The 25273-nt window shown below is 42.5% G+C and overlaps 1 protein-coding gene across 1 annotated transcript in view; it reads left to right on the top strand.

Moving 5' to 3' along the window:
* The window catches only part of SCARB2 (scavenger receptor class B member 2), an 87289-nt gene that overhangs the window by 34673 nt on the left and 27343 nt on the right, over positions 1–25273 (top strand). Inside the window, exons 3-6 of the mRNA XM_068271075.1 lie at positions 5398–5545; positions 16639–16839; positions 19891–19982; positions 24299–24418. Coding sequence (XP_068127176.1) covers positions 5398–5545; positions 16639–16839; positions 19891–19982; positions 24299–24418 — 561 coding nt within the window. The remainder of the gene's footprint in view (positions 1–5397; positions 5546–16638; positions 16840–19890; positions 19983–24298; positions 24419–25273) is intronic.

The following is a 25273-nucleotide window of genomic DNA, read 5'->3' on the forward strand; positions in this document are numbered from 1 at the left end:
GAGAGATTTTTTTAACGCAGAGAATGTTGAGAGTGATGTAGAGAGGGAATCCGGTACCAATGATACAGATATTGAACCTGTGTTTGTTGATATTTTCAAGACATATAAGGAATTTGTAAGATCCTCATGGGAAGTGGCATCCTTTAGCGTTTACCTTAGGGAGCAGATCACAGTTAGGGGTCTGCGAAACCTGACCAAACTACATTCCCACACAGAAGATACACTATTTATGACTGGCTGGGATGAATTAAAAACGAGACAGACCCTCGAGCAAATGAAATATTTACATGACTATGAATTAAAATTTGCAGATAAAGTCAGAGCGAAATTAACGCAGGAACAAAAAATACTGTTAGAATTATCTGGACATCCTGACTTCGAAAAATTTGAGGCAAAACTAGAAAGAAAAGTTAACGCCTATACAGAAGAAGTCAAGAGCAGGAAACATAAGAAATTCATGAGAGATAGTTCCGACTTTAAGAGAGGGTTAGTATACACCTGGGCAGAGAAGCCTAAACAGCCAGAACCGGGGAGTGAAACTGTGACTATATCTGATATAGAGACACAATCCGGAAGTGAGTCTAACGCTTCCAGTCAGGTGTCACCTAAAACACGTAATAAAAAGAAAAAACATCCTCCACGTGGTCAACGCAATCCCCCGAGAGAACAACATCATAAAAGGGTTAATAAATATCAACAGTCTTTTTTAGACCACCCCCCCCAGTCCCCAGATCCACAATGTGTAGATCCAAAAACTATGACAAAACAGGAACAACATACTTTAAGAGATCGCAAGCAGTGGGGGTATACGGGACAAAGAAGGGGTGGCCACAGGAACCAGATACACCAGTGGTAAATATACATGATCCGACTTCACAATTGAGGGTGGTGAATCTGTCCTCACATACACTAACAACTACTGAAGAATCATTACTCACCAAAGGTTTAACCTTTGTACCTGTTAATAAATTCTGTGCATTTGAATGGGTCAAGGATGTTAACCTTTTTGCCCGCAAATTGGCACTTGTCAAGATGTACGAAACAAAGGAAGCTAAGCAAAAGATCACAGATAAACACGAGAAAGAGGCATTTGAAGCATTACAAGAACTGTTAATAGAAAATGATACTGGTATTCCACCTCTGGCTCCACCTAGTGGGCTCAAATCTAAGAGTAAATATTGTCCATCATTGTCCCAGTACCCACAGATATACACTTTTGTTGATATGGTGACTAGGGCGCTTAAGAGACTGGAGAATGAAACCACTCGCACCCCCCTACATGATAATCTTACTGTAAACGAGAGATCAGCACTTAATACTCTGAGAAAGAACGATAATCTCGTTATAAAACCAGCAGATAAGGGGGGGAATATAGTCATCATGGACAAGGACATGTATGAACAAATGTGCCTGACAATTTTAAGAAATGAGTCCCAATATGCCATTATCCGGGAAAACCCTATTAAACGACATGCTGAAAATTTGTGTAAAATTTTAAAGAATGCTATGACTGAGGGCTGCCTTGATCCAACAGACTATACACGACTGGAAACCTCCACCAAGTTCCCACGACTAGCGGTGTTTTATGCATTACCTAAGATACACAAAGAAAAACTGCCCCCACCTGGGAGGCCCATAGTATCAGGCTGTGGCAATCTGACAGACGAAACCAGCAAATATGTAGATAGGTTTTTAAGACCCTTTGTGGAGGCCCTACCATCCTATATAAGAGACACGAAGGACCTGTTGACAAAAATACAGGACATTGAGGTACCACCGACTACCTTGCTGGCGAGTCTTGATGTTGAGTCATTATACAGTAATATTGACCATGGTTTAGGGATAGCAGCAGTGCAGTACTTCTTGCGAACTAGAGGACAGCACCTAGAGCTACATAATCGCCTGCTCATTAACCTTCTTGAATTTATCTTGACTCATAATGTTTTCTTGTTTGGGGGCCTGTTCTATCACCAGCTCAGGGGCAGTGCGATGGGGACGGCTTGTGCCCCCTCGTATGCTAACCTGTTCCTGGGCTGGTGGGAGGATGTTCATGTGTTCAATGAGGACCTTGCATTCTTTACCTCCCACATTCTCTATTGGGGGAGATTTATAGATGACATCATTATATTATGGGATGGTGACAGAAATGTGTTCATCGATTTTGTGGAAATTCTGAATTGCAACCAGATTGGTATGCATTTCACACATGAAATCGACAAGAACACGATCAATTTCCTAGACCTTAAAATCACGGTGGAGGAGGGAAGGATACAAACTGAGATATTCCGGAAACCCACATCCACGAACTCGTTACTAAGATGGGAGAGTTCCCACCCGAGTTCTCTACGCAGGAGTATACCCATTGGGCAGTTTCTCCGAGCTAGGAGGAACTGTTCAACATTGGAGTCCTTTGATAGAGAATGTACACTCCTTAAAGAACGTTTTAGACAAAGAGGTTTCCCCGATCATGTTATTGAACATGCATATAGACGAGCATATGAGACCCCCCGTGAAGTCACCTTAAGAAATTCCAATGAAAGAAATGGTCGGAACACTGGCTCCTCCCCCAAAGAAACTTTGAAAATACCCCGTCTTATCGGGACGTTCACTGAGGACTCACACAAAGTTTTTGAGATAATAAGACACTATTGGCCTATCCTGCAGAAGGATAAGGACCTATCTAAACATCTTCCTGACACCCCAGCAATAACGTATAGACGGTCATCCAACCTGCGAGATATACTGGTCCATAGCACCTACACCCCCCATTCTGCCCCGAGAGAAACGTGGCTTCCACCAAAGCCAGTAGGGTCTTTTAGATGTGGCCATTGCAAGGCCTGTAAATATATTCCCACTATGAAGCAATTTACAGTACCCTCTAATGGCAGAACTTTCAACATATTATCATTTATTAACTGTGAAAGTAGGGGTGTCATTTATGGGGCCAGGTGCCCCTGCAATCTATGGTATGTAGGAAAGACGACCAGACAATTGAAGGACAGGGTGCTTGAACATGTGGGGGACATCAAGCACAGGAGGGACACATCCATTGCAAAACATATGAATGAGTTCCATGCCCCTAGACGTTTTGACATACAGTTTTGGGGGATACAGACATGGAAAAAGGACTTTAGAGGGGGCAACTTCGATCAGAAGTTGACACAGATTGAGTCCCAGTGGATTTTTCGTCTGGACACGATCTCACCAAAGGGACTGAATGAGGATTTTAACCTCGCCTGTTTTCTATAGATCCTTATTATGGAGGGCCCCCCCCAAAAAACCCCCCCCTTGGTTATTGTATCCTTTTTCAGCTTTTGAGACTTATTGTTTCATATATTGATTGGTATATGGATAAGTGTCCTTATTTACACTATTCATTTCATCTGTCTGAACTGACTCCATAAACTGGAATTTCCTGCAATCCTTCTCCATTCCCTCGACTATATCCCCTGGAATATAATGATATAAAGGCCCTTTTTTTGTCCTCCCTGTGTGGTCCTAACTCTATGATGGATACATACATCCCTTACGGTAATATACATTCCCTAATGGAAGATCTGTACATACATTATGGCTGATTGTCTCGTATTCGGTGCATCTCCATGCGGAGATGCATGTATATACAGATTACCATGACGACGGGGGCGTTACCTGTGAGGCGCATGATCGCCGCCCCTCGCTATAGACAAAGCAGAGTAAGTGAATGGGCGGTGTTGTGGATGACGTCCTTCTCCGCGCGCCCTACGTATCTGGAGCGCGGAAGTGACGCAGACGCTCTTGGGACGCACACTCCACCCCTTTCCCCGCTGGTGGAACGCATCCTGGCGACCACCGCTTAGACGGGGTGAAACAGAGGCCCCACTCAGGCCCCATTACCGAGCGCATTTGTGGGGAGGTAAGCGATAATGGGGACAATGGTCCCCGACCTACAGTACGCCTTAAAAATACTATTTTTAGGATTGAAAATCCTCCGTGGACGATGGGCGTGGCCCAAGGGATGAGTCCATCCTCTTCCTGCCTCCTCAGTATATATTCAGTCGCCGAACACGGCGCATCCAGCTCTGACTTGGGCTACTATGGGGGGCAATTTCTGATTTTATTTGGGGTGATGTGTATTATGTATAGCACTATGTAACATATGTATAGCACTCTCTGAGGAAGCCTTTATGGTGAAATGTGATCTCATTAGGGTCTTTATGTACAGCACTATGCACATTTTCTAAGCACTTGTAAATAGCCCCCCCCCCTTGTATATAGGGTGGTATCTAGGATCAGTACTCTTGAGGGGTAAGCTGGGGTGAACTACAGGGTCACAGTAAGCTTTCCACTCTGGTCCGTACCACCTTTGCAGTGTGCATTTCAGTCGATCTGTGGGATAGCTACACCCCACTCACACACACTGTGATAGAGTGGAGGGGGATCAGCAAAGACCCCTGCAGTATCTGACTGTCTAGTCTCATTTATGGATTTCACTGCATAAGCAATACTTATAGTGTACTGCCTCCTTTTTAGATTAACTTACGTATATATTAGCAGGTATATAGCACCTGACCCTGTACCAAGAGGGTTGTCTTTTTGACAGTGGTGTTTGATTAAATTTCCCTGGTACTTTTCTTGATTCGGTTTGTGTCTGTACTTATAGATTTACAGCAGATTCGACCATCAGATAGATTTCTGTCAGATGCCTGTCAAGTCGAATCTGACAGGAATCTATCCAATGTGTGCCACACACTAGGAACAGAATTCCAATAGATTTCAGAATGAAATCAATTGCAAATCTATTGAAAATGCATTATTGGACCATTAGATCCAATGCAACTCTGTGGGCCATCGTTCTACTGCTGGCACCTAGATCTTTCAATCGATCGGCAATCTGCCAATCGATCGGCAATTGATTTCCAATTGATCGATTTTGATCGAAAGCTGAAATCGACCAGTGTATGGGCCCCTTTACAGTGTGTGTGCAGTGTTATGGGACACTGACTTATCTACCAACTTAAAAACATTTTCATTACAGCGAGAAACATGTGGAGGCTGCCATATTTATGTCCTTTTAAGTAATACCAGTTCCCTGGCTATCTTGCTGATCCTTTGCCTCTAATACATTTAGCCATAGACCCTGAACTAGCATATGCAGATCAGGTGGTCTGACGTTATAGTCAGATCTGACAAGATTAGCTGCATGATCCTTTCTGGTGTTCTTCAGACACTGCTGCAGCCAAATAGATCGGCAGGGCTGCCAGGCAACTGGTATTGTTTAAGATGAAAAAAATATGGCAGTCTCCATATTCTTCTTACTTCAGTTGTCCTTTAATGACAGCAAAAATGTCTGCTGGTCTGGTTTGAAATTCTAACAGAACTGAATTTTGTTTTTGTGTTTTCCCCTCTTGTTTTTAGTGAATATCGACCTAAAGAGAACATAGAGTTCCTTGAAAATGGCACTGAAGTATCGGCAATTAACCCGAAGACATATGTGTTTGAGCCTGAACTATCTAAAGGGGACCCAAAGATTGACAAAGTCCGAACAGTTAATATACCTGTTGTGGTAAGAATTTATTATATAACAAATGGCATACCTTATGTTATACAGTAGCAAATAAGATGCTTGGGGAGCATTTAGTTTTTTCTACAGCTACAAATGAATACTGCCAAACAATGTCTGTGGCAATACTAACCACATCATGTGAGGATTTACAAAACTATGGTAAAACTGCCTTGTGCAGAGTGCGCACAGCACTGTTACCAATACTACACACAGCTAGGTAGTGCACGTTGCACTATAAGTGTGACCCACAAAACCTAGGTAATGCACACGTTACCAGGGTACCTTGCGCTCTACAAGGTGAGAAGCATAAAGGGGCTGCCATTTGATTTTTTTGGGCATCAGTAGTGTTTGAATTAATCACCTGAAACAAGCATGTGGCTAATCTAGTCAGGCTTTAGTCAGAGCACCTGATTATCCTGCTTTTTCAGGGTTTGTGGCAAGAAGTATTAGAGGCAAGATGATCAGCAGGACAGCCAGACTTTGCTTTGTTTAAAAGAAATAAATATAACAGCCACCGTGTCCCTATCACTTCAGGTTTCCTTTAAATTTAGTGTCAGAAAACAGCCAGGGAAGGTTAGTGTAAGTACCTTAGGCAGAGCAGAGGGGAGGTTAGTGTTTGGCAGAGGAGAGGTTAGTATTAGACAGAGGAGAGGGGAGGTTAGTGTTAAAACGAGAAGGGTGGTTAGTGTTAGGCAGAGAAGAGGAGAGGTTAGTGTTAGGCAGAGGAGAGGGGAGGTTAGTGTTAGGTATTGGAAAGGGGAGGTTAGTGTTAGGCAGAGGAGATGTTAGAGTGAGGAGAAGGGTGGTTAGTGTTAGGCAGAGGAGAGGTGGAGGTTAGTGTTAGGCAGAGGAGAGGGGAGGTTAGTGTTAGGTATTGGAAAGGGGAGGTTAGTGTTAGGCAGAGGAGATGTTAGAGTGAGGAGAAGGGTGGTTAGTGTTAGGCAGAGAAGAGGAGAGGTTAGTGTTAGGCAGAGGAGAGGGGAGGTTAGTGTTAGGTATTGGAAAGGGGAGGTTAGTGTTAGACAGAGGAGATGTTAGAGTGAGGAGAAGGGTGGTTAGTGTTAGGCAGAGGAGAGGTTAGTGTTAGGCAGAGGAGAGGGGAGGTTAGTGTTAGGTATTGGAAAGGGGAGGTTAGTGTTAGGCAGAGGAGATGTTAGAGTGAGGAGAAGGGTGGTTAGTGTTAGGCAGAGGAGAGGAAAGGTTAGTGCTAGGCAGAGGAGGGGGATAGTGTCAGGAAGAGATCAAGAGAGGTTAGTATTAGGCAGAGCAGAGGGGAGTTTAGAGTTAGGCAGAGGAGAGCTGGAGGTTATTATTGGGAAGAAGAGAGGAGGAGGTTTGTGTTAGGCAGGGGAAAGGAAATGTTAGTGTTAGGCAGAGGAGAGGGGAGGTTAGTGTCAGGAAGAGAGCAGGAGATGGTGTTAGGCAGAGGAGAGGGGGGTGTAGTGTTAAGCAGATGTAAGTTTAGTGTTGGGCAGAGGAGAAGAGAGATTATTGTAAGGCAGAGGAGAGGTTAGTGTTAGGCAGAGTAGAGGGGAGTTTTGTGTTAGAAAGAGGGGAGGTAAGTGTTGGGCAGAGGAGAGGTTAGTGTTGGGCAGACTAGAAGAGAGGTTAGTGTTAGAGGAGAGGGGAGGTTAGTGTTAGGAAAAGGAGAGGTTAGTGTTAGGTAGAGGGGAGGTTAGTGTAAGGCAGAGGAGAGGTTAGTGTAAGGCAGAGGAGAGGTTAGTGTAAGGCAGAGGAGAGGTTAGTGTAAGGCAGAGGAGAGGTTAGTGTAAGGCAGAGGAGAGGTTAGTGTAAGGCAAAGGAGAGGTTAGTGTTAGGCAGAGGAGAGGTTAGTGTTAGGCAGAGGAGAGGTTAGTGTTAGGCAGAGGAGAGGTTAGTGTTAGGCAGAGGAGAGGTTAGTGTTAGGCAGAGGAGAGGTTAGTGTTAGGCAGAGGAGAGGTTAGTGTTAGGCAGAGGAGAGGTTAGTGTTAGGCAGAGGAGAGGTTAGTGTTAGGCAGAGGAGAGGTTAGTGTTAGGCAGAGGAGAGGTTAGTGTTAGGCAGAGGAGAGGTTAGTGTTAGGCAGAGGAGAGGTTAGTGTTAGGCAGAGGAGAGGTTAGTGTTTGGTAGAGGGGAGGTTAGTGTTAGGCAGAGGAGAGGAGATGTTAGTGTAAGGCAGAGGAGAGGGGAGGCTAGTGTTAGGCAATGGAGAGGTTAGGTAGAGGGAAGGTTAGTATTAGGCAGAGGAGAGGTTAGTGTTAGGCAGAGGAAAAGTTAGTGTTTGTCAGAGGAGGGGTTAGTGTTAGGTATTGGAGAGGGGTGTTATTGTTAGGCAGAGCACGGATGCCGCTAAGGTTTTTGCAGCCCCAAGCAGCGCATAATCTGAAGCCCCTCTCAGAAGGTAGCCGCAATGGAAAAAAAATGGGCGTGGCCATGACTTGGGTGGAGCCAAATACTTGCAAAATACAGGTAGTCCCCAGTTAACAAATGAGATGGGGACTGTAGGTCTGTTCTTAACCTGAATTCGTTCTCTTTTGTCCCCCTCTGTTCCCCTTGTGCCTCTTTTGTCCCTCTCTGTGTCACCTCCGTTCCCCCTGTGCCTTTTATGTCCCCCTGTGTCATCTCTGTTCTCCCTGTGCCTCCTTTGTCCCCCTCTGTTTCACCTCTGTTCCCCCTGTGGCTCTTTAGTGCCAGGCATAGGTGCCCCCAGTATACGTAGCCAAGAATAGGTGCCCCAGTATAAGTATCAAAGCATAGGAGCCCTCAGTATAGGTAGCCAGGCATGGGTGCCCCCAGTAAAGTACTCATAAAATAATTTCAGAATAACTAGCAGCAAAGTATTGTAGACACAGGATATTTGAAAATACAGTCACTCTTATTGGCAAATGTACTGTGGGATTCTTCAAGAAAGCTTTAAACAGAAATGACTGCTCACTGCTTCTCTGTTTCAGGAATAGAGCCTCATAGAAACCGTATATTTTATTCCATAATTTTGGAGAAGGTTTTGTAATGTACTAGAATGTTGTCCTCATACAGTTCTTCCAAACCACTTCCTCCTATAATTTAGACAAGATTATATATTATATAAAAAAGTGTTTTTCCAGTAATGTCCTTTTTACAGATACAGTAGATGTCAGTGCTTTATTACATTACAGAGATTCATGCAGTATATGTTCCTTTACGCTAGTGTGCAAAGCAGGTCAGTGGGAAAGGATGTGCAGTGATCTTGTAGATAGAGTGCTGACATTGGGTGCGCCAGTCTCCAGGGTTGTTTTACTGAACCATACCTTTCATGTGTGATGTAATCAGGAAGTGCCCATAAACTGGTTCAGCCCGCGTTGGCAGTAATACAGCTTTTGCATGTTGGAAAAGACAAGCAAGCGCTAATCTTTTAAAACACAGATTGTTGAAGCACGGTTCAGTGGCATGTTTATAAAAACTATGACAGGAAATTGGGGTGGATGAATAAAACATTCTTAGTGCCCTTAACATCTGTGTCATCTCATATTTAAAGGTTTTTTTGCAGAGTTTCAATTTATATCTTTGCATTAAGCACACATGAGAAACGGTTTTGGTCAATTTGAGCATAACTTTGCGCTGTAATTAATGCACATGCACAAAATTGCACGTAATGATCTCAGTCAGTATTAGTAAATGCTTCAGGACAGCATTTCAGCTGCTGGCAAAGGGTTTCTGTTGTGTAAATTCATGCTATGTACAGATATTAGAGTTTTACACACGCTGACTCCCCTTCAGCAATCCACTCTGTTAGATCCTTCTAGATCTAGTGTTATTATATTTGCAGGGGATACCTCCTATTCCTCTACATTAGCTCTGCTAATCACTCTCAGCAGTAGATAAAACTGTCATCCAAATTAATCATGAAAGAAAATTTTGGTTAACGATTGTTTCAAGTCTGTATGGAGCTTAAAGACAAACTTACGACTTGTTGACCTCAGAATATGTGGATTTTTATTATATGCATATACCAGTTCCTACGACTCGAGCGTAGTATGAACATGAGGTGACGCAGTTACGGTAGCGTATGCTGGCCATAAGAGAAATGTTTTAGAATGTATAGCGCCTGAACACTTGCAGCACATAAAACCACTTACCTGTAGACCAGGTAAATTACCATGCTGCTCTAGTTCACCACCACTCCAAGTGCTTATAGTGGGCACATTACCATTGGATCTGGACCACAGAGTAATGGGAGAAAGTGGCCTTCTCTTATGAATTATTTTTTCTTTAACATGCAATTTTTCTGGTTCTCAATTCAGAGAAACATCTGTGGGAGGTGTTGGAAAAAGACAAGACACAGAACATTTATATTGCACTTTTCTCCTGGGGGACTTAAAGTGCCTCAAGGCTGCAGCCACTTAGGGTGCGCTTCACGGGGGACCAGGATCACTATGAAGCCTTTCCCTAAATAAGTCCCATCCTTTGAGGCTTCTCCTTACTTATAGGATTTAACAGGGAGGTGGAGTCGGAGTTGAAATTGGAGTCGAGGAGTTGGAGCAATTTTGGGTACCTGGAGTCGGTGGTTTCATAAACCTGGAGTCGGAGTCGGGAGTTGGATAATTTTTGTACCAAATCCACAGCCCTGGTAAGTATTTGACTAAGGAGTCGGAGCCATTTAGGGTACCTGGAGTCGGAGGTTTCATAAACTGAGGAGTTGGAGTTGGATGATTTTTGTACCGACTCCACAGCCCTGGGATTCAGATCCAGATCCAATGGTAATGTTTTGGTGGCACAAGGGGGCCTACATAACATTAGGCAGGTAGTTTATTGTTTTGGCTGATCAGTGTATATAAAATGTATTTATTTCAACTTTCCATGCTGTGAAAGTTAACCTACAGATGCTTCCTAAACACAGGGCCAAATAATAGGCAACTGTTGACGGGAGATAAGACAATGCTATGGCATAACTACAACTTTCTCTGTAAACTACCTTTTTAAGGGGTAAAACAATACAAACAGCAGAGCGCTCAACAGGTGGCATAAAACTATACAAAACTCATGCCTATATTCAATGTCCTTTTCAGATCAGCCTAATGCTGTAACCAAAAGAGTCCATCCACAGTTCATAAGCATGTTTTCTTCATTATAACCCACTTCAACAAATGATCTCCAGGTCTATTACACAGTGGTAACACTATACGCTCACCGAATCAGTCGGCCAATCCTTTCAGATCAGCAGTAAGCATGTTTGGCCTTGCCAGCAGGATTCCTCTAGTCACTTCACCAGACAGATGCACAGGCCGACCCGCAACAGACCAGCAATACAGCGTAGTTGTGTCACCTTATCTCCAATGTTTTAGTTGAAGACCTCCTAAGGCTTAAACAAAAGCGACCATAGCATAATTCCGTTTAATTTGAATAGTTGATAAAATAGTAGTGCACTTACAATCTCGCAGTTAAAAATGCGCATATAAAATAATAACATAGGATCCTCCAGCGTCTCCTCAGCTCCTTAGGCTCCGCCCTACTAGTTTCGTCCAATGACTCATCAGAGGCTCGGCCATTCAGAGTTGAGGGACGCTATATGTACTCTCCACCTCCGTCACTTGGCTAGCTACCTCGGCTGCATTCATTCGCTGCCACCGCTGCTAATCCAACTTATATCCCTATACGTAGTTGTCATCATCCTAACTGGATGCGCAACATCCCTAAAGGTCAGCTAAGCAGAATACGGAGAAACTGTCAGGGCCGGCGCTACCATTAAGGCAAAGGAGGCAGCTGCCCCAGGACCCCAGAGCTTGTAGGGGCCCCCAGTGGCTACAAGAGGAAAAAAATTTTTTCAAAATCGGCCTTATAGTTTTTGAGAAAATCGATTTTAAAGTTTCAAAGGAAAAAAAAACACATTTAAAAACCTGCCGACATTAATGGTTAATAGCAAATCCACCTTAAATGCTAGAAACCCTAAATTTGCAGAGTATGTTAAGGAGATCATCAGGAATAAGAGGAAAAAACAATTTTTCAAAAAGACCTTATAGTTTTTGAGAAAATCGATTTTAAAGTTTCGTAGGAAAAAAAGTATACTTTTAAATGCGGTAAATGTCACTTTTAGTAGCAAACCTAACGGTAGTGTAATTTTACATTCATCAAACGAAAGCGCAATAAATTTCCTGACGGGGTTTCCAGGGGGTCTATACGCAGCAGCAGTGCTTTGGCCAGGGATCGCTATACAGCCGCAATATGGCTGTATGAAGATCCCTGGCATGTTTTCCTATTTTCCCAATTTTATTTTTTTTATGTTTAGAGTGTGGGAATTTAAAAAAAAAATTGTGGGGTCCCCCCTCCTGAAACTTTTTCACCCCTTGTCCCCCATGCAGGCTGGAATAGCCAGAATGTGGAGCTCCAACCGATTGGGGCTTCACACCCTGACTATACCAGCTGCAAAAAAGGTCTCTTAATGCCGATTTTTGTTCCGGGGTATATGTTGGGGGGGCCCCCCAGGTTTATTTTGCCCTGGGGCCCCATTGTTGCTTAAACCGGCCCTGGAAACTGTAGTACTGAAACAGATTATATCATGCAAGCTGAAATGCTTATTGATCGTTTTGTGGAAAAGGGTATAACAGGGGTTATCTTGATGAAATATCCACTGAGGTTTTGAACACGCGGAGAGAACACTATCTACAGGATAAAAAAGAAGGGAGTGGCAGGTCCAGTGCCTTTGAATATGCGGTTATGATGGATTACAACTCACAGTATAAGCAGGTTGAAAGGATCTATAGGAGGCATTGGTGTCTTTTGAGAAATGACCCCGTCTTGGGAAGGTCCCTACCGGAACAACCAAAATTTATATACAGACGAGCAAACAATTTACAACAGAAGTTGGTCAAAACATATGTTGATGGCCCTATACTTAGAGATAAAACTGACGCTTGGGGAAATGTGGGATTTTACCCGTGTCATCAGTGTGGGGCTTGCGAGAGAGCACAAGGTATTAGAAAACTGGAGGTCACCTCTTTAAAAACTGGGAGGAGTCATAAAATTAAGGAATTTATTCACTGTAGCAGTAAGTATGTAGTATACCTTCTCTGGTGTCCGTGCGGCCTACAATATGTGGGCCGCACAAAAAGGACATTAAAGAGGCGGGTAGGGGAACGCAAGGGGTAAGTGTTTAATTAAATGGGCTATCTATGATGAGATAGTATGGGCAGCATAACATAAAGACAGCCCCGAGATGCGGAAACAGCCGCAAAGTAGTATGGGGCTTGTATGCTAGAGCCAAGAGCCAATTGGAGGGGCTACTAAAGTTGGATTAGCAGCGGTGGCAGCGAATGAATGCAGCCGAGGTAGCTAGCCATGTGATGGAGGTGGAGAGTACATATAGCGTCCCTCAGCTCTGAATGGCCGAGCCCCTGCAGAGTCATTGGACGAAACTAGTAGGGCGGAGCCTAAGGAGCTGAGGAGACGCTGGAGGATCCTATGCTATGATTTTATATGCGCATTTTTAACTGCGAGATTGTAAGTGCACTACTATTTTATCAACTATTAAAATTAAACGGAATTATGCTATGGTCGCTTTTGTTTGAGCCTTAGGAGGTCTTCAACTAAAACATTGGAGCTAAGGTGACACAACTACGCTGTATTGCTGGTCTGTTGCGGGTCGGCCTGTGCATCTGTCTGGTGAAGTGACTAGAGGAATCCTGCTGGCAAGGCCAAACATGCTTACTGCTGATCTGAAAGGATTGGCCGACTGATTCGGTGAGCGTATAGTGTTACCACTGTGTAATAGACCTGGAGATCATTTGTTGAAGTGGGTTATAATGAAGAAAACATGCTTATGAACTGTGGATGGACTCTTTTGGTTACAGCATTAGGCTGATCTGAAAAGGACATTGAATATAGGCATGAGTTTTGTATAGTTTTATGCCACCTGTTGAGCGCTCTGCTGTTTGTATTGTTTTATCCATTTGTAAGTGTCACGCACACTTTTATGCAGTTAGCGCACCAGAGAGGTACTAGATAAAGTAAGTTAGGAGGTTTAGTGAGGAGCGCTGGGTTATTAATTGTAATACCTTTTAAGGGGCCCATACACCTAACGATTTTCCCGCCGAAATACGGCCGTTTCGATCACAGTGATCGAAACGGCCGTGAAATCGCCGCGCACACCGCTGACAGAACGATGGATTTCCGTCCGAAATCCATCGTTCCCATCAACTCCCGTCGATCCATTCGTGCGGAAGATTGTCCTTTGATCGGTGGCGGGTCGGGAGTGCAGCGATAGCGGCATTCGAATGCCCGTCGACCTACGCAATACAGCGGAGATACATTACCTGCTCCACCGGCGCGAGTCACCGCTGTCACCTCCCGGCTCCCGGCTGGCATCTTTTCCGCATCACGGCATCCGGCATAACTTCCTGTGTCACTGCAGTGACAGCGGAAGTACAAATAGAGGGCGCTCTATTTGAACTTCCGCTGTCACTGGAGAGACAGAAAGTTATACGCGGATGCCGGATGTGTGATGCGGAAGGTGATGGGAGAAGATGCCAGCCGGGAGCCGATGCGGAGAAGATGCCGGGACCAGGCGGAGAAGAAGACAGCGGTGGACCAGGGGACTCGCGCCGGCCGGAACAGGTAATGTATGCAGGGGGAGGGGGGGGGCGGCAGCAGCGGAAGCTCCACAGATTGTGATCGGTTTCAGGCTGAAATCGATATACAATCTGTTTGCAGTAAGGTGGCCATACGATCCCTCTCTGATCAGATTCGATCAGAGAGGGATCTATCTTTTGGTCGAATCTGATGGCAAATCGACCAATGTATGGCCACCTTTAGAGAAAGTTACTGTAAAATGGAGAATCTCTGTATCTGACAAGGAAGGCTGCATGGCACTGAATCACTAACTGACCTTTGTGTAGACACTTGATTACTTTGGAGGATAATGGTAATTATCTTTGATCTCCAATTGAAATAAAGTGGCCTGTATATGTATACACTTACCTCAGCAGTGGTCCATAGGCTTCCCAGATCTTCTTGGAGCCCATTGTTCCTGGGTAGGAGCCTCTTCTTCTTGTGGTCAAAATATGTATAAGCACGTCATGAATGCACCCCCCCCCCCCCCCCACAAAAAAAAAAACAACAACAATTATGAATTCATAATTACACAGTGTATGGCCAGTTTCATGCAAGCCATACACTGTTATATTTTTGATACAACGGGTAAGGTTCAATATTATTTAGGGTACCTGGTTTGCCTCCTTGCACAAAAGTGTAAAAGATAATTTAGATTCTGAACTCTTTGTATTGTAATGATTAAACTTTATTTATAAAGCGCAAATAAATTATGCCACCTTCAACGCCTTGTAAATAAAGCATCAATCTCTAAGGAGTTGGGTGCAGGTTAGACCTAAGCACCTCTCTCAAGGTGGCCAAAGTCATAAATATGAAACTAATAGATCGCACACCTTAGTCTTTTTCTAATGCATTTTTATTGAATCAAATCACAAAATATACATTAGTGTATATAGGCAAAAAATAAATACACAATAGACAGATACCCCTCTAATGATAAATGACAATGTTGCCTCAATGCAAAATTTTACCTTGATACCTTTATACAGAAATGGGTTTACATACAGTATCTATATGCGTTACATAGCATAATGTCAGCCTATGGATAATACACAATGATTCAGAACAGTATTGTATGAAAGTACGAGCAAGGACTAGCACAGTATATTACCCTGCTGATCAGCCAAGGGAGGATACTGTGTTTTGTTTTGTTTCAAGACAAATATTCTTTCATCAGATGCAGTGTGTCAGCAGACATCTGATCAAATACTCATCAAATTGCAAGCATTGCTAGCTTTGTACAACATGTTGCAGTAGAAGGCTGTGTAACTAGATTGTGTGCCATGACTCGCACATTGAGGCCATGCTCCATTTGCATGAATTCAGAGTCAGCTCAGCAGTTTGCAATTTATTAAGCAATTGAGAATCTACTGACATGGGTGAATTATTCAAAAATGCAAGGTGTAATTTCTCCAAGTCAAACTTTATTGAATAGTTTCAACTTAACTGTCACACAGGGTTGATATCAGTATGATATGTTTTATTTTTCCTGTTTATCTCATGTTATTGGAAGTGTTTCTCATGTACCATTAAATGTGTGATCATCCATATTGCATTTCTCTATGTATATTGTGATTCAAATATATACCATTCTTTTCTTGCATTGCTCAAATATTATGTATATTGTTATGTTCTCTTTCTTTCTCTGCATTAAATAAAATCTTAAAATGTAAAAAAACCAGGTCCAGAGGCCTCCCATGTCCTCCACTACCCACTGCTTCTGGCTGGGACACTATTTTTGTTCTGTGTTCTTTGAATGAGCGTGGCCTTACTGCACATATACAAATGGGGTGCACAGCCACAAGAACATACCTGAATAGCTCTTGTCAGATATGTTCAGAGGGACCATTGGCAGGAATGGTGAGCTTATGGGTGCGTCGAAAAGCCTCTGAACTATTCAGAAGCATTCCTCGTTTTAAGTTCCAGTTTTGTTTTGTTTTTTCAATAAAGGTTCTCTTTAACACTAATAGCTAATCAGCCAATCACATGACAGCAGCTGAGGAAGAAAATGGATCTAAATACCTTGGAACATGTCATAGTTGTTGGTGCCAGAAGGGCTGGTCTGAGTATTTCAGAAACTGCTGATCTGCTGCGATTTTCATGCACAACCATCTCTAGGGTTTATAGAGAATGGTATGAAAAAGAGAACATTGAGCTGCACTTATTCAGACCAAAATCTCAGGAATGCCTCCAACACCTTGTTGAATCTATAAAGGCTACATGCCACAATCAGTTCAATCAGTTCTGTAAACAAAAGGGGTTCCAACTTGGCACTAACAAGGTGTACCAAGTAAAGTACCCGGTGAGTTTATTTTTTATCCCCTATAGAGGTGGACAGGGTTTGAAAATCCTTATGTTTTGAAAAAGGTTATGTGTTTTTTCTTTTCTTTCGATGACTTACCCATCACATTCTTGGAAAAGTGTTGCTAAGTAGGGATGATGAATAAGATGCACATAATTCCAAGTTTATAGACGATTATTGAAATTTTGTACACAAGTAATGTAAATATTGTCAAACTTTTTGTAATCTCTTTAGACACTTCTGGAGATGGTCAAAAACTTAGAATATGTTAAATTTATAGCGCCAATAGTTAAAGCTGCTCTGGTGACTTATGGAGAGGGGATGTTTGTGACTCGAACTGTCCATGAACTTTTGTGGGGCTACAAGGATCCGATTCTTTCCATGGTTCACACTGTGCAACCGAACATCAGTGATACAGTTGGGCTATTCTACAATGTAAGTTTGAATTCATTACGTAAAAGATGTGTAATAGTAAATACTGCATGGAAGTGGGAAAATTGGTTAATCATTTCACAATCAAAATTGGATATGTGAACACATCCTTAAATACAACCTTTTCCAGGTTCATTTTGGACATTGTAATGATTTTGGCAAATCTTAATGTGTACCTGTAGGGGAAAAAAGTTCCCCTTTGAGGTACTCACCTCAATAGAGGGAAGTCTCAAGAAAATCCAGAGGCTTTCCCCATCCTCCTTTACCAGGCTGTTTCAGTGCTGCATCCACCAAACGACTGTCAATAAGCCCTTGTGTCGCACATTTGCAGTAGTTTGGAGCCAGTCAGGCTTGGCTTCTTCTGCTAATGCCGGAGCGGGTCTGTGCTACTGCGCAAGCACGAGCTATCTGTGCCTGCACAGCAGCATGAACCCAATCAGGCTTGGCTTTTGCCTTGTGCACCTCTCAGCGCTGAAAAGGCTTGGCGTAGGAGGACAGGGAAGGTAAGCATCTGATTTTTTTCTTTTCAAACCTCAGAGGTTTACTTTAAAGAGAGTCTAAAGCCATAAAAATCACCTTTTTATTGACCAGTTATAGTAGGCATTAAGATCAAAGCTGATTAGCCGCATCCCCGCGGCAGAACGAGGTATTTATACCCCCAAAATCCTGGGGCTTTTGCTGCCCGGATGAGGCAGAGCTTTGCGCTGTAGCTCTGCCTCCAGTCCAATTAATCTCTGCCGATCTCTGCCTCTCCCCGCCCCTCTCAGTGAAAGAAGACTGAGAGGGACAGGGAGAGGTGGAGATTGACTGGAGCAGAGGCAGAGCTACTGCACAAAGCTCTGCCTCTTCCAGGAAGGATCACAGAATTTTGCCCTGGAGATTTCGGGGTATAAATAAAAATAAAAATCGTTCTGCCGTGGAAATGCGGCATATCAGCTATGACCTTAATGCTTCATATAACTGGCCAATAAAAAGAGGTAACTTTTATGGCTCCAGACTCTCTTTAAAGAGAATCTGTACTGTCCGATTTGTACAATAAAAAAATACCAATCGAGTCACTGTGATCTCCTGGATTCCTCTTTGCCGTTTCCACCACCCCCTGCCGCCATGTTACAGTATACTACAAGTTTTTATTACATTGTGAATTATCTGCACTCCAGTCTCACAGGGATTCTCACAGTTTCTCAGCATGTGACAGGCAGCTCCCTCCCCCCTCAGCCTCACAAACTGCATCACAGACAAGCTGAAACTGAGAGCAGAGATGCTGTCTGTGAAAAAATAAACAAAGCACACAGAGTGTGCATAACTTGTATTCATTACAACAGAGGCAGCCCATTCCTCCCTGCGTCGACAACGCTTGACAATGAAAAGAAGATTAGATATATTACAGAGACAGTGCAACTAGAAAAGGCTGCAGTAATCCAGACCACATAAGAACAGGTATAGGAACTTATAAGATAGAAGAAAAAAGGCTGTAAATTTTGTAAGAGTCTTTTCACTTTTACAAAAGATTTTTTATAGATTAAATTAAAAAGCATTTATGAAATTTTCTACAGTATCGATCCACATAAAATTTGATTTGATCTTTTGCATGCAGTTGATTTTTCTTATCAAACTGACATAAAAATGTAACAATTTGATTCTGTCTTATATGGCCACCTTTATGTAGATAATGTAACTGCATACCACAACATTTTACTAACATAATGTAAAATTGTGTCAGTCTGCTATAATAAATTGACCAGTTACAGGTTTGTAGATTAAAAAAAAAAAATCATCCTGCAGGGCGCAGGAGTTGTATACTGTGTACACAAGGGTTAACTCACCTAAACCACCTCCCTTCTGATGCATTCCAAACCATGTTCCATTTTCTAACACTTCCACCTTCAAAATGGAAGTTCCGGTCTTTAAGGAGCAAGAGTAAGAAGAGGAAATGCATCGTGGAATGCATCGGAAGGGAGGCAGTGGCTTAGGTGGATTAACCCTTGCGTACACAGCCTATATATATATATATATATATATATATATATATATATATATATATATATATATATATATATATATATATATATATTCTCCCCCAATACAATAGATCCGAAAGTCAGCGAGAGAGATTAGGAGAATTGTTTCTGGATGCAATAGCTTCTTCAGAAACCTGTGTTGGTATAGCAGAGGAATAACATAACAAACCATCCGTTTTGTACTACTATAACTCAGTATTCTGATTCCACTAATTTTAATTTCATATTGAAGGACAACTATTGCAAATATGTATAAAATGTCAAATACTTTTATTAGTTTTAGTATTATTTGTTTATCTGTCCCAGAGTATAATGCACCATAAATTAATGTTTTTGTTTTGTAATTAATGTTTTCCTATGTAGCTGTTACTTACAGTAGCTAAAAAAATCTGACAGGTTTTGGACCAGTCCATCTATTCATGGGGGAGTCTCAGTATTTTCTTTCTTCTTTTCAAAAGCACTCCCTGTAAAGGACATTTACAATGGTGCTGGAGAGCCAGTGTCCTCCTGTGCATACTACTGGCAGCTGGAGCGCACCACTGCCATACATGGAGTGATTTGGGAAATAAACAAATTCACAAGACTCGCCCATGAGGAAATGAATTAGTCCAAAATCTAACACATTTCTACTTCCTATTGTAATTGACAGGAGCACAGGACAAAAATTAATTTAAAGTGCCTTTTTACTATGGGACAAATGTACTAATACTTTACGTGTGTATTTTATATTTTACAACTTTTCTTGATAGATGTCCTAAATCCATTTTCAGCACCTTGTATATGAAAAAGAACGGGAAAAGTACTGTATTTAAGTAGATGCAACCTATTTTGAGTACCTTTTTGCTTGCTGGTGGCTGTATTTTATTGATAGTGTGTGAAAACATCTTGTATGAGTAAACTCAGGACAAAAGTTAATTGAGTTGGGGCTACAGAATGAATACTAAACTAAAATCACGGTTTCAGTATGGATTTGTTAGCTAATATGTCATCTGTAGGATATGACAGATAACACTGTGTGTGTGTTACTTTGCAGATGAACACTACTAATGATGGGACATACGTGTTTCTAAGTGGTGCTGAAAACTACTTGGATTTCTCTCGAATTGTGGAGTGGAATGGTAAAAGGTAGGAATAGTTTTGTGAAGTGTCAAATATGAGTGCAGATTTACCTCTTTTCTCATAACTCATCATCCAGCTCTTAGGAGCAGTAAAGAATTACGATGTTCATATAGTCCAGTGGTCCTCAAACCAAGGCCCGCGGGCCGAATGTGGCCCCCTGAGGCTTTTTTACCGCCCCCCACACACAAAATGTATTACAGATGCTGTCAGCTACATCTTTAAATATTGGTGATCCGCATATAGAATGAAGCCAGAAAACAGTAATTTGCTGTTTTCCAATCAAATTCCACATCAGGTGACACTGTTGTCCAATTGGACTGCAGGTTGTCACCTGGGTATGCTTCACTGTCTGGCCCGCAAAGACTTCTATTTATACTCTGGCCCCCCCAGCAATCTGAAGTATGTTGACCCGGCCCCTCGGCCCAAAACGTTTGGGGACCCTTGGTATAGTACATATGTAAATGTTTGGAAGTGGTAATAAAACAGTGGGACATAAATGTCCAATCGATATCTCACAGAAGTAAACAGAAATAGTTTCATAAAGTACACTTGTACACTTGAACCTATTTATAGAAAAGAAAAAAGCGTAGAACAAAAATAATATGCCATTTTTTGCATTCTACTCTTATTATGTAAGCTGTACAGTATTTATAAAAGGGCAATCAATTTTACTCTATGGCAATCAACCTAATTACTCTAAATTGGCAATTCGTAGCTTCATTCACTTGAGTGGAATGTCAGATCACCAGCTGAGATTATTAATTTACACCAGAAAAAGTAGCAGCATGTGGCCCATTGTCTTTTATAATAGTGACATAATGTTACTTCATAACGTAAATGTGAATGGATAAAAAAAGAGATACTCACCTATGGAAAGGGAGGGCTCTGCATCCTATACAGCCTTTCTTGTCCCCTCGGTCCAGCGCTGGCTCCCCGGTGAAGTAACACACCTTCGGGACTCTTCAGCAATCTTAGGAAGTACTCGCTTCCCTGAATACTTCCAAATATGGGCGCATCCATATTGCACATATGGGCTCTTGTACTTGTGCATGCATAGTAAGGATCAATGGCAAGAACTTCAGAAGATTGCCCGAGGAGGGCTGAAGACGTTTTCGACCAAGTTGGTCAAAAAACTTAATGGTGGAAGAAGTGGACAGGTGGCGGCGCAAACAGAGTAAATGCAAAATGGCAGGTATGTCAACAGTGCGGATGCCAGCATCCTGAGCTAATGCGCTTGCATCGCTGTTTCTGCATCCACTGCATTTGCACCACAGCTTGAACTAGGCCTAAAGATGAAATTAGCAAATTTGCTCTTTAAAGGGAAGGTCCAAGCAAAATAAAAAAATGAGTTTCACTTACCTGGGGCTTCTACCAGCCCCATGCAGCCATCCTGTGCCCTCGTAGTCACTCACTGCTGCTCCAGTCCCCTGCTGGCAGCTTGCCGACCTCGGAGGTCGGCGGGCCGCATTGCGTACATTTTTACGCATTCCCGGTAGTGCAGGAACATTAACACATACATTTTTACGCGTTACTGGTTCAATGCATAAAAATGTACGCCTTGAACCGGTAACGCGTAAAAACGTATGTGTTAATGTTCCTGCAGTAGCGGGAATGCGTAAAAATGTACGCAATGCGGCCCGCCGACCTCTGAAGTCGGCAAGCTGCCAGCGGGAGGCTGAAGCAGCAGTGAGTGACTACGAGGGCACAGGATGGCTGCATGGGGCTGGTAGAAGCCTCAGGTAAGTGAAACTCATTTTTTTATTTTGCTTGAACCTTCCCTTTAAGGTTTTTATTTTCGTGCTCTCCTGTGGTCTGGCTGCTGCCTAAGCCCAGCACTCCTAGCTAGAGATTTTATTTGTGTGCAAGGCACAAAGAAAAAAAGCTTTCCAGTCTAAAAATAACAGTGTTGCTACAGATTGAAATAAATATTTGTTACATGAACATTATTATATAACATGGCAGCTTCTATACTAGAAGAATGTGACCAGGATGGTATTTATGATTTGTACACAACATTTTTTGAGTCAAAGACAAATTGGGTAACTGTATGGTCAATGTGTCGTTTGGAGACAGATTTATTTATGTTATGGTAGACTGCAGTTCCACTTAGGCAAAGATCAGCACAATAATCAGTTGAGCAGCATTTTCAAAAGGGAGTCGGCAATGCTTCTTCTATATTTCTCTCCATTAAGTTTACTTTGGAAAAGAGTCCCTTACTGATAGAATAGTCAGTTACCATCAATGGGTCTTTTAAACTGGTGAACTATGGGGAAATTAATAAGTTGTATAAGTATCTTTTAGGAGGAAATTGGCAGCGCTTCCAAATGCAGGCTGCACTTGAATTGACCAGCTGCAGAGCCCAAAACACAGGCAGATTACACTAATATTAATAATGGCAGTGAAAGAGCTGAACAGCAGGTCATAACATACGTGCCCGAACAATATCCAATATAATAATGTCAACAAACACCTATTTATACAAAAAAAGTATCAACATTTATTAATGAATATGCTTATTTTAAAAACAGTAAAAAGTGGGATGGCCACCCCGTCATGACACACCCACTCAGGCAACCATACACATCCACATCCATACGCCGGCTTGTGATAACATGAATATTGCATAAAGGAGGGACAAAAAGGCCATGGATCCACCATTGTAGCAATATCTTGGTAGTACCCAGTGAGCTCAGTAGTAAAGTTCCCAAAGCGTTGCAATACTATGGTTAGCAGTTCAGTTAGTGGCAGGCATTTGTAGCATTAAGCAGAAGGCAAAGCTGAAGAAGTCAGCATAGTCAGGAAGCAGGCAGATTATACGACTTGCATTCAAAACAGATGCAGCAAATGGAGGATGTTAGCGCGCAGATTGTTCAGTACTAGACTCTTCCACGACGTTGGCGTGCCCTCATGGAAGAGACCTAACCACTAACTAACGATGAAAACATTGTGTAAACCTAGGGCTGCTAGCCACAAATGGTCTACACATTTTCTTTAGAAAATAAGCATCTATTAGGCCTGGGACCCACTACAGATGCTTGCAGCAAATGACAAAGTGCCCGCAATTTACAGAATCACAAAGGAGTTGCTATTTCAAAGGGATTCCCAGATTGATTGAGATTTGCCTACTGCAGCCACTTATCTGATTGCTCCAGGGTAGCTCTCAAAATGCTGCTCCTTGATTGCAATGCTGCTTGTGGGATCATCCCCATAGGGATCCACTGGTGTAGCCCTTTGCCAATCGTCTGCGATTGCTAAGCACTGCAAAAGCACTCCCAGTGGGTCCCAGGCCCTAGGCTGACATTGTACAGGCAGTTCTCAGACTAGTGACATGATCTCCAGTGGTGATCCATCCAAATATACATACAGTATAAGCACATTGTTAACAGCAACAGTGATGTGCTGCCACATTTTTAACACAGCTGCTATCAGCCACATGTGATAGAGCAGCGTACTGCCCCATTGCTAACGATCCCATGCAGACAGTGGAGTGCATGCATTACTTTGCAAAAATCAAGCACCTCATCCCCCGAGAAGATCTGCCAACCTTAGCCCACGCCTTCATCACATCCCGACTGGACTACTGCAATGCTCTCTACACTGGCCTTCCAAAAAAGGCCTTGTACCGTCTACAGCTGATACAGAATACTGCTGCCAGACTGCTAACCAACCTACCCCATCACTGCCACATAACGCCAGTCCTGCACTCCCTTCACTGGCTACCTATAGAATGGAGGGTCCTATTCAAGATCGGCCTACTGACATTTAAATCCCTGAATAATCTAGGCCCTGGATACATGAAAGATATGTTGCAGCTGCGTAGCAATCCCCGCATTCTCAGATCAACAGGTTCTAATAATCTAGTCATACCCAAAGTCCACTTGGAAACGTTTGGTCCCAGAGCCTTCTGTCATGCTGCCCCTACGTTTTGGAACTCCTTACCTCAACAGATCAGGACAGCTCCATCCCTGGACGTGTTTAAATCCAGACTGAAAACCTACCTGTTCAGTTTGGCATTTGCAGAAATATAATGCAGAAATATAACTTTTGTTGTGTGAATACTTCATCCTACTAATTACTGAATCTGAGAGAGCCTAAGCGCTTTGAGTCCTATGGGAGAAAAGCGCTATAGAAATGTTATTGTATTGTATTGTATTGTATTGTATTATTACTTATTTTTCTGTGTAATTGAATCCAAGTAGCAAAGAGTTGAGATTGAAGAGGACATGATCTCATGCAGTGCTTTCGCAATCTTCCGTTGGTAAGAAAATTATGTTGTGTAATTGTATATTATGTAATTTTCTTCTCTTTTTTTATTCTGCCAGAAATCTTACTTGGTGGACCTCAGAGACAAGCAATATGATTAATGGGACAGATGGAACATCCTTTCACCCACTCATATCTAAAGATGATGTTCTTTACATGTTTTCCTCGGACCTTTGCAGGTAACAAAAAAGAGCCTTTGCAGAGAATAACTACTGGTAAGCCTGTGCATACAGCACATTTCAGATTGTACTTGCTGCAGCCCCTCTTCTCTGAGCTCCAGAATTTAGATGTCATTAGTCAGGTGTCATTTCAGGCAGAACCAGGTGATTCCCTGCAGTGTGCCCTTTTCTTTCTTCCTAAAAGGACCAGAGTTGCTCAATAACTATTTGTGCCATGATCAACTCATTCCAAGGGAAGTACCGTGCTTACACAGTATGAGGTGTACGTAGGACAGGATCCCCTTTCTGTTTTAAAAAAAGATGATAATTCCCAACCTGTGCACACACAATAGACGGTTGTCATCTGAAATAACGATTTGTGACAGTCTTGGGTGAGTCTGCTGTCTGTAAAGGTGTTCCAAAACATCTCATGCTGCCATTGGATCTCTTTAGTTATTTCTTTTCACTCTTTTGTCACTTACAAATGCCTTCTGCTCCCCCTTCCCCTCCCCAATCCAGTGTGGGATCTGAGATCAGTAATGGGGGAGGAGCCAAACCTAAAAGTGGCAGTAGCCTGATCAATATTGCAGGTGTATGCTGACATTTGATGTAATATTGCGTGGTAGATAAACCATTAATGTCGGATATTATTTGTTTAGTAGATATTAAGCCACATTTAATGTGTGGTGGTCTTTAGGCTAAAATCTGGTACACACATTTTATTTTGAGTGGCTAATTTTACCACATCTATGTAGTATGAGAGTCAACGGATATCGAATACTGTGAACAGATAGTGAGTGGGTTAAAATGAACAGCTTCATTTGAATTCCTGTTTTTTGTTGACAGGAGAAATCTTAAGAAAATGTGCTTTATTTC

The sequence above is a fragment of the Hyperolius riggenbachi genome, chromosome 1 (genome assembly GCF_040937935.1).
Source record: "Hyperolius riggenbachi isolate aHypRig1 chromosome 1, aHypRig1.pri, whole genome shotgun sequence".
In the NCBI taxonomy this organism is placed as follows: Eukaryota; Metazoa; Chordata; class Amphibia; order Anura; family Hyperoliidae; genus Hyperolius; species Hyperolius riggenbachi.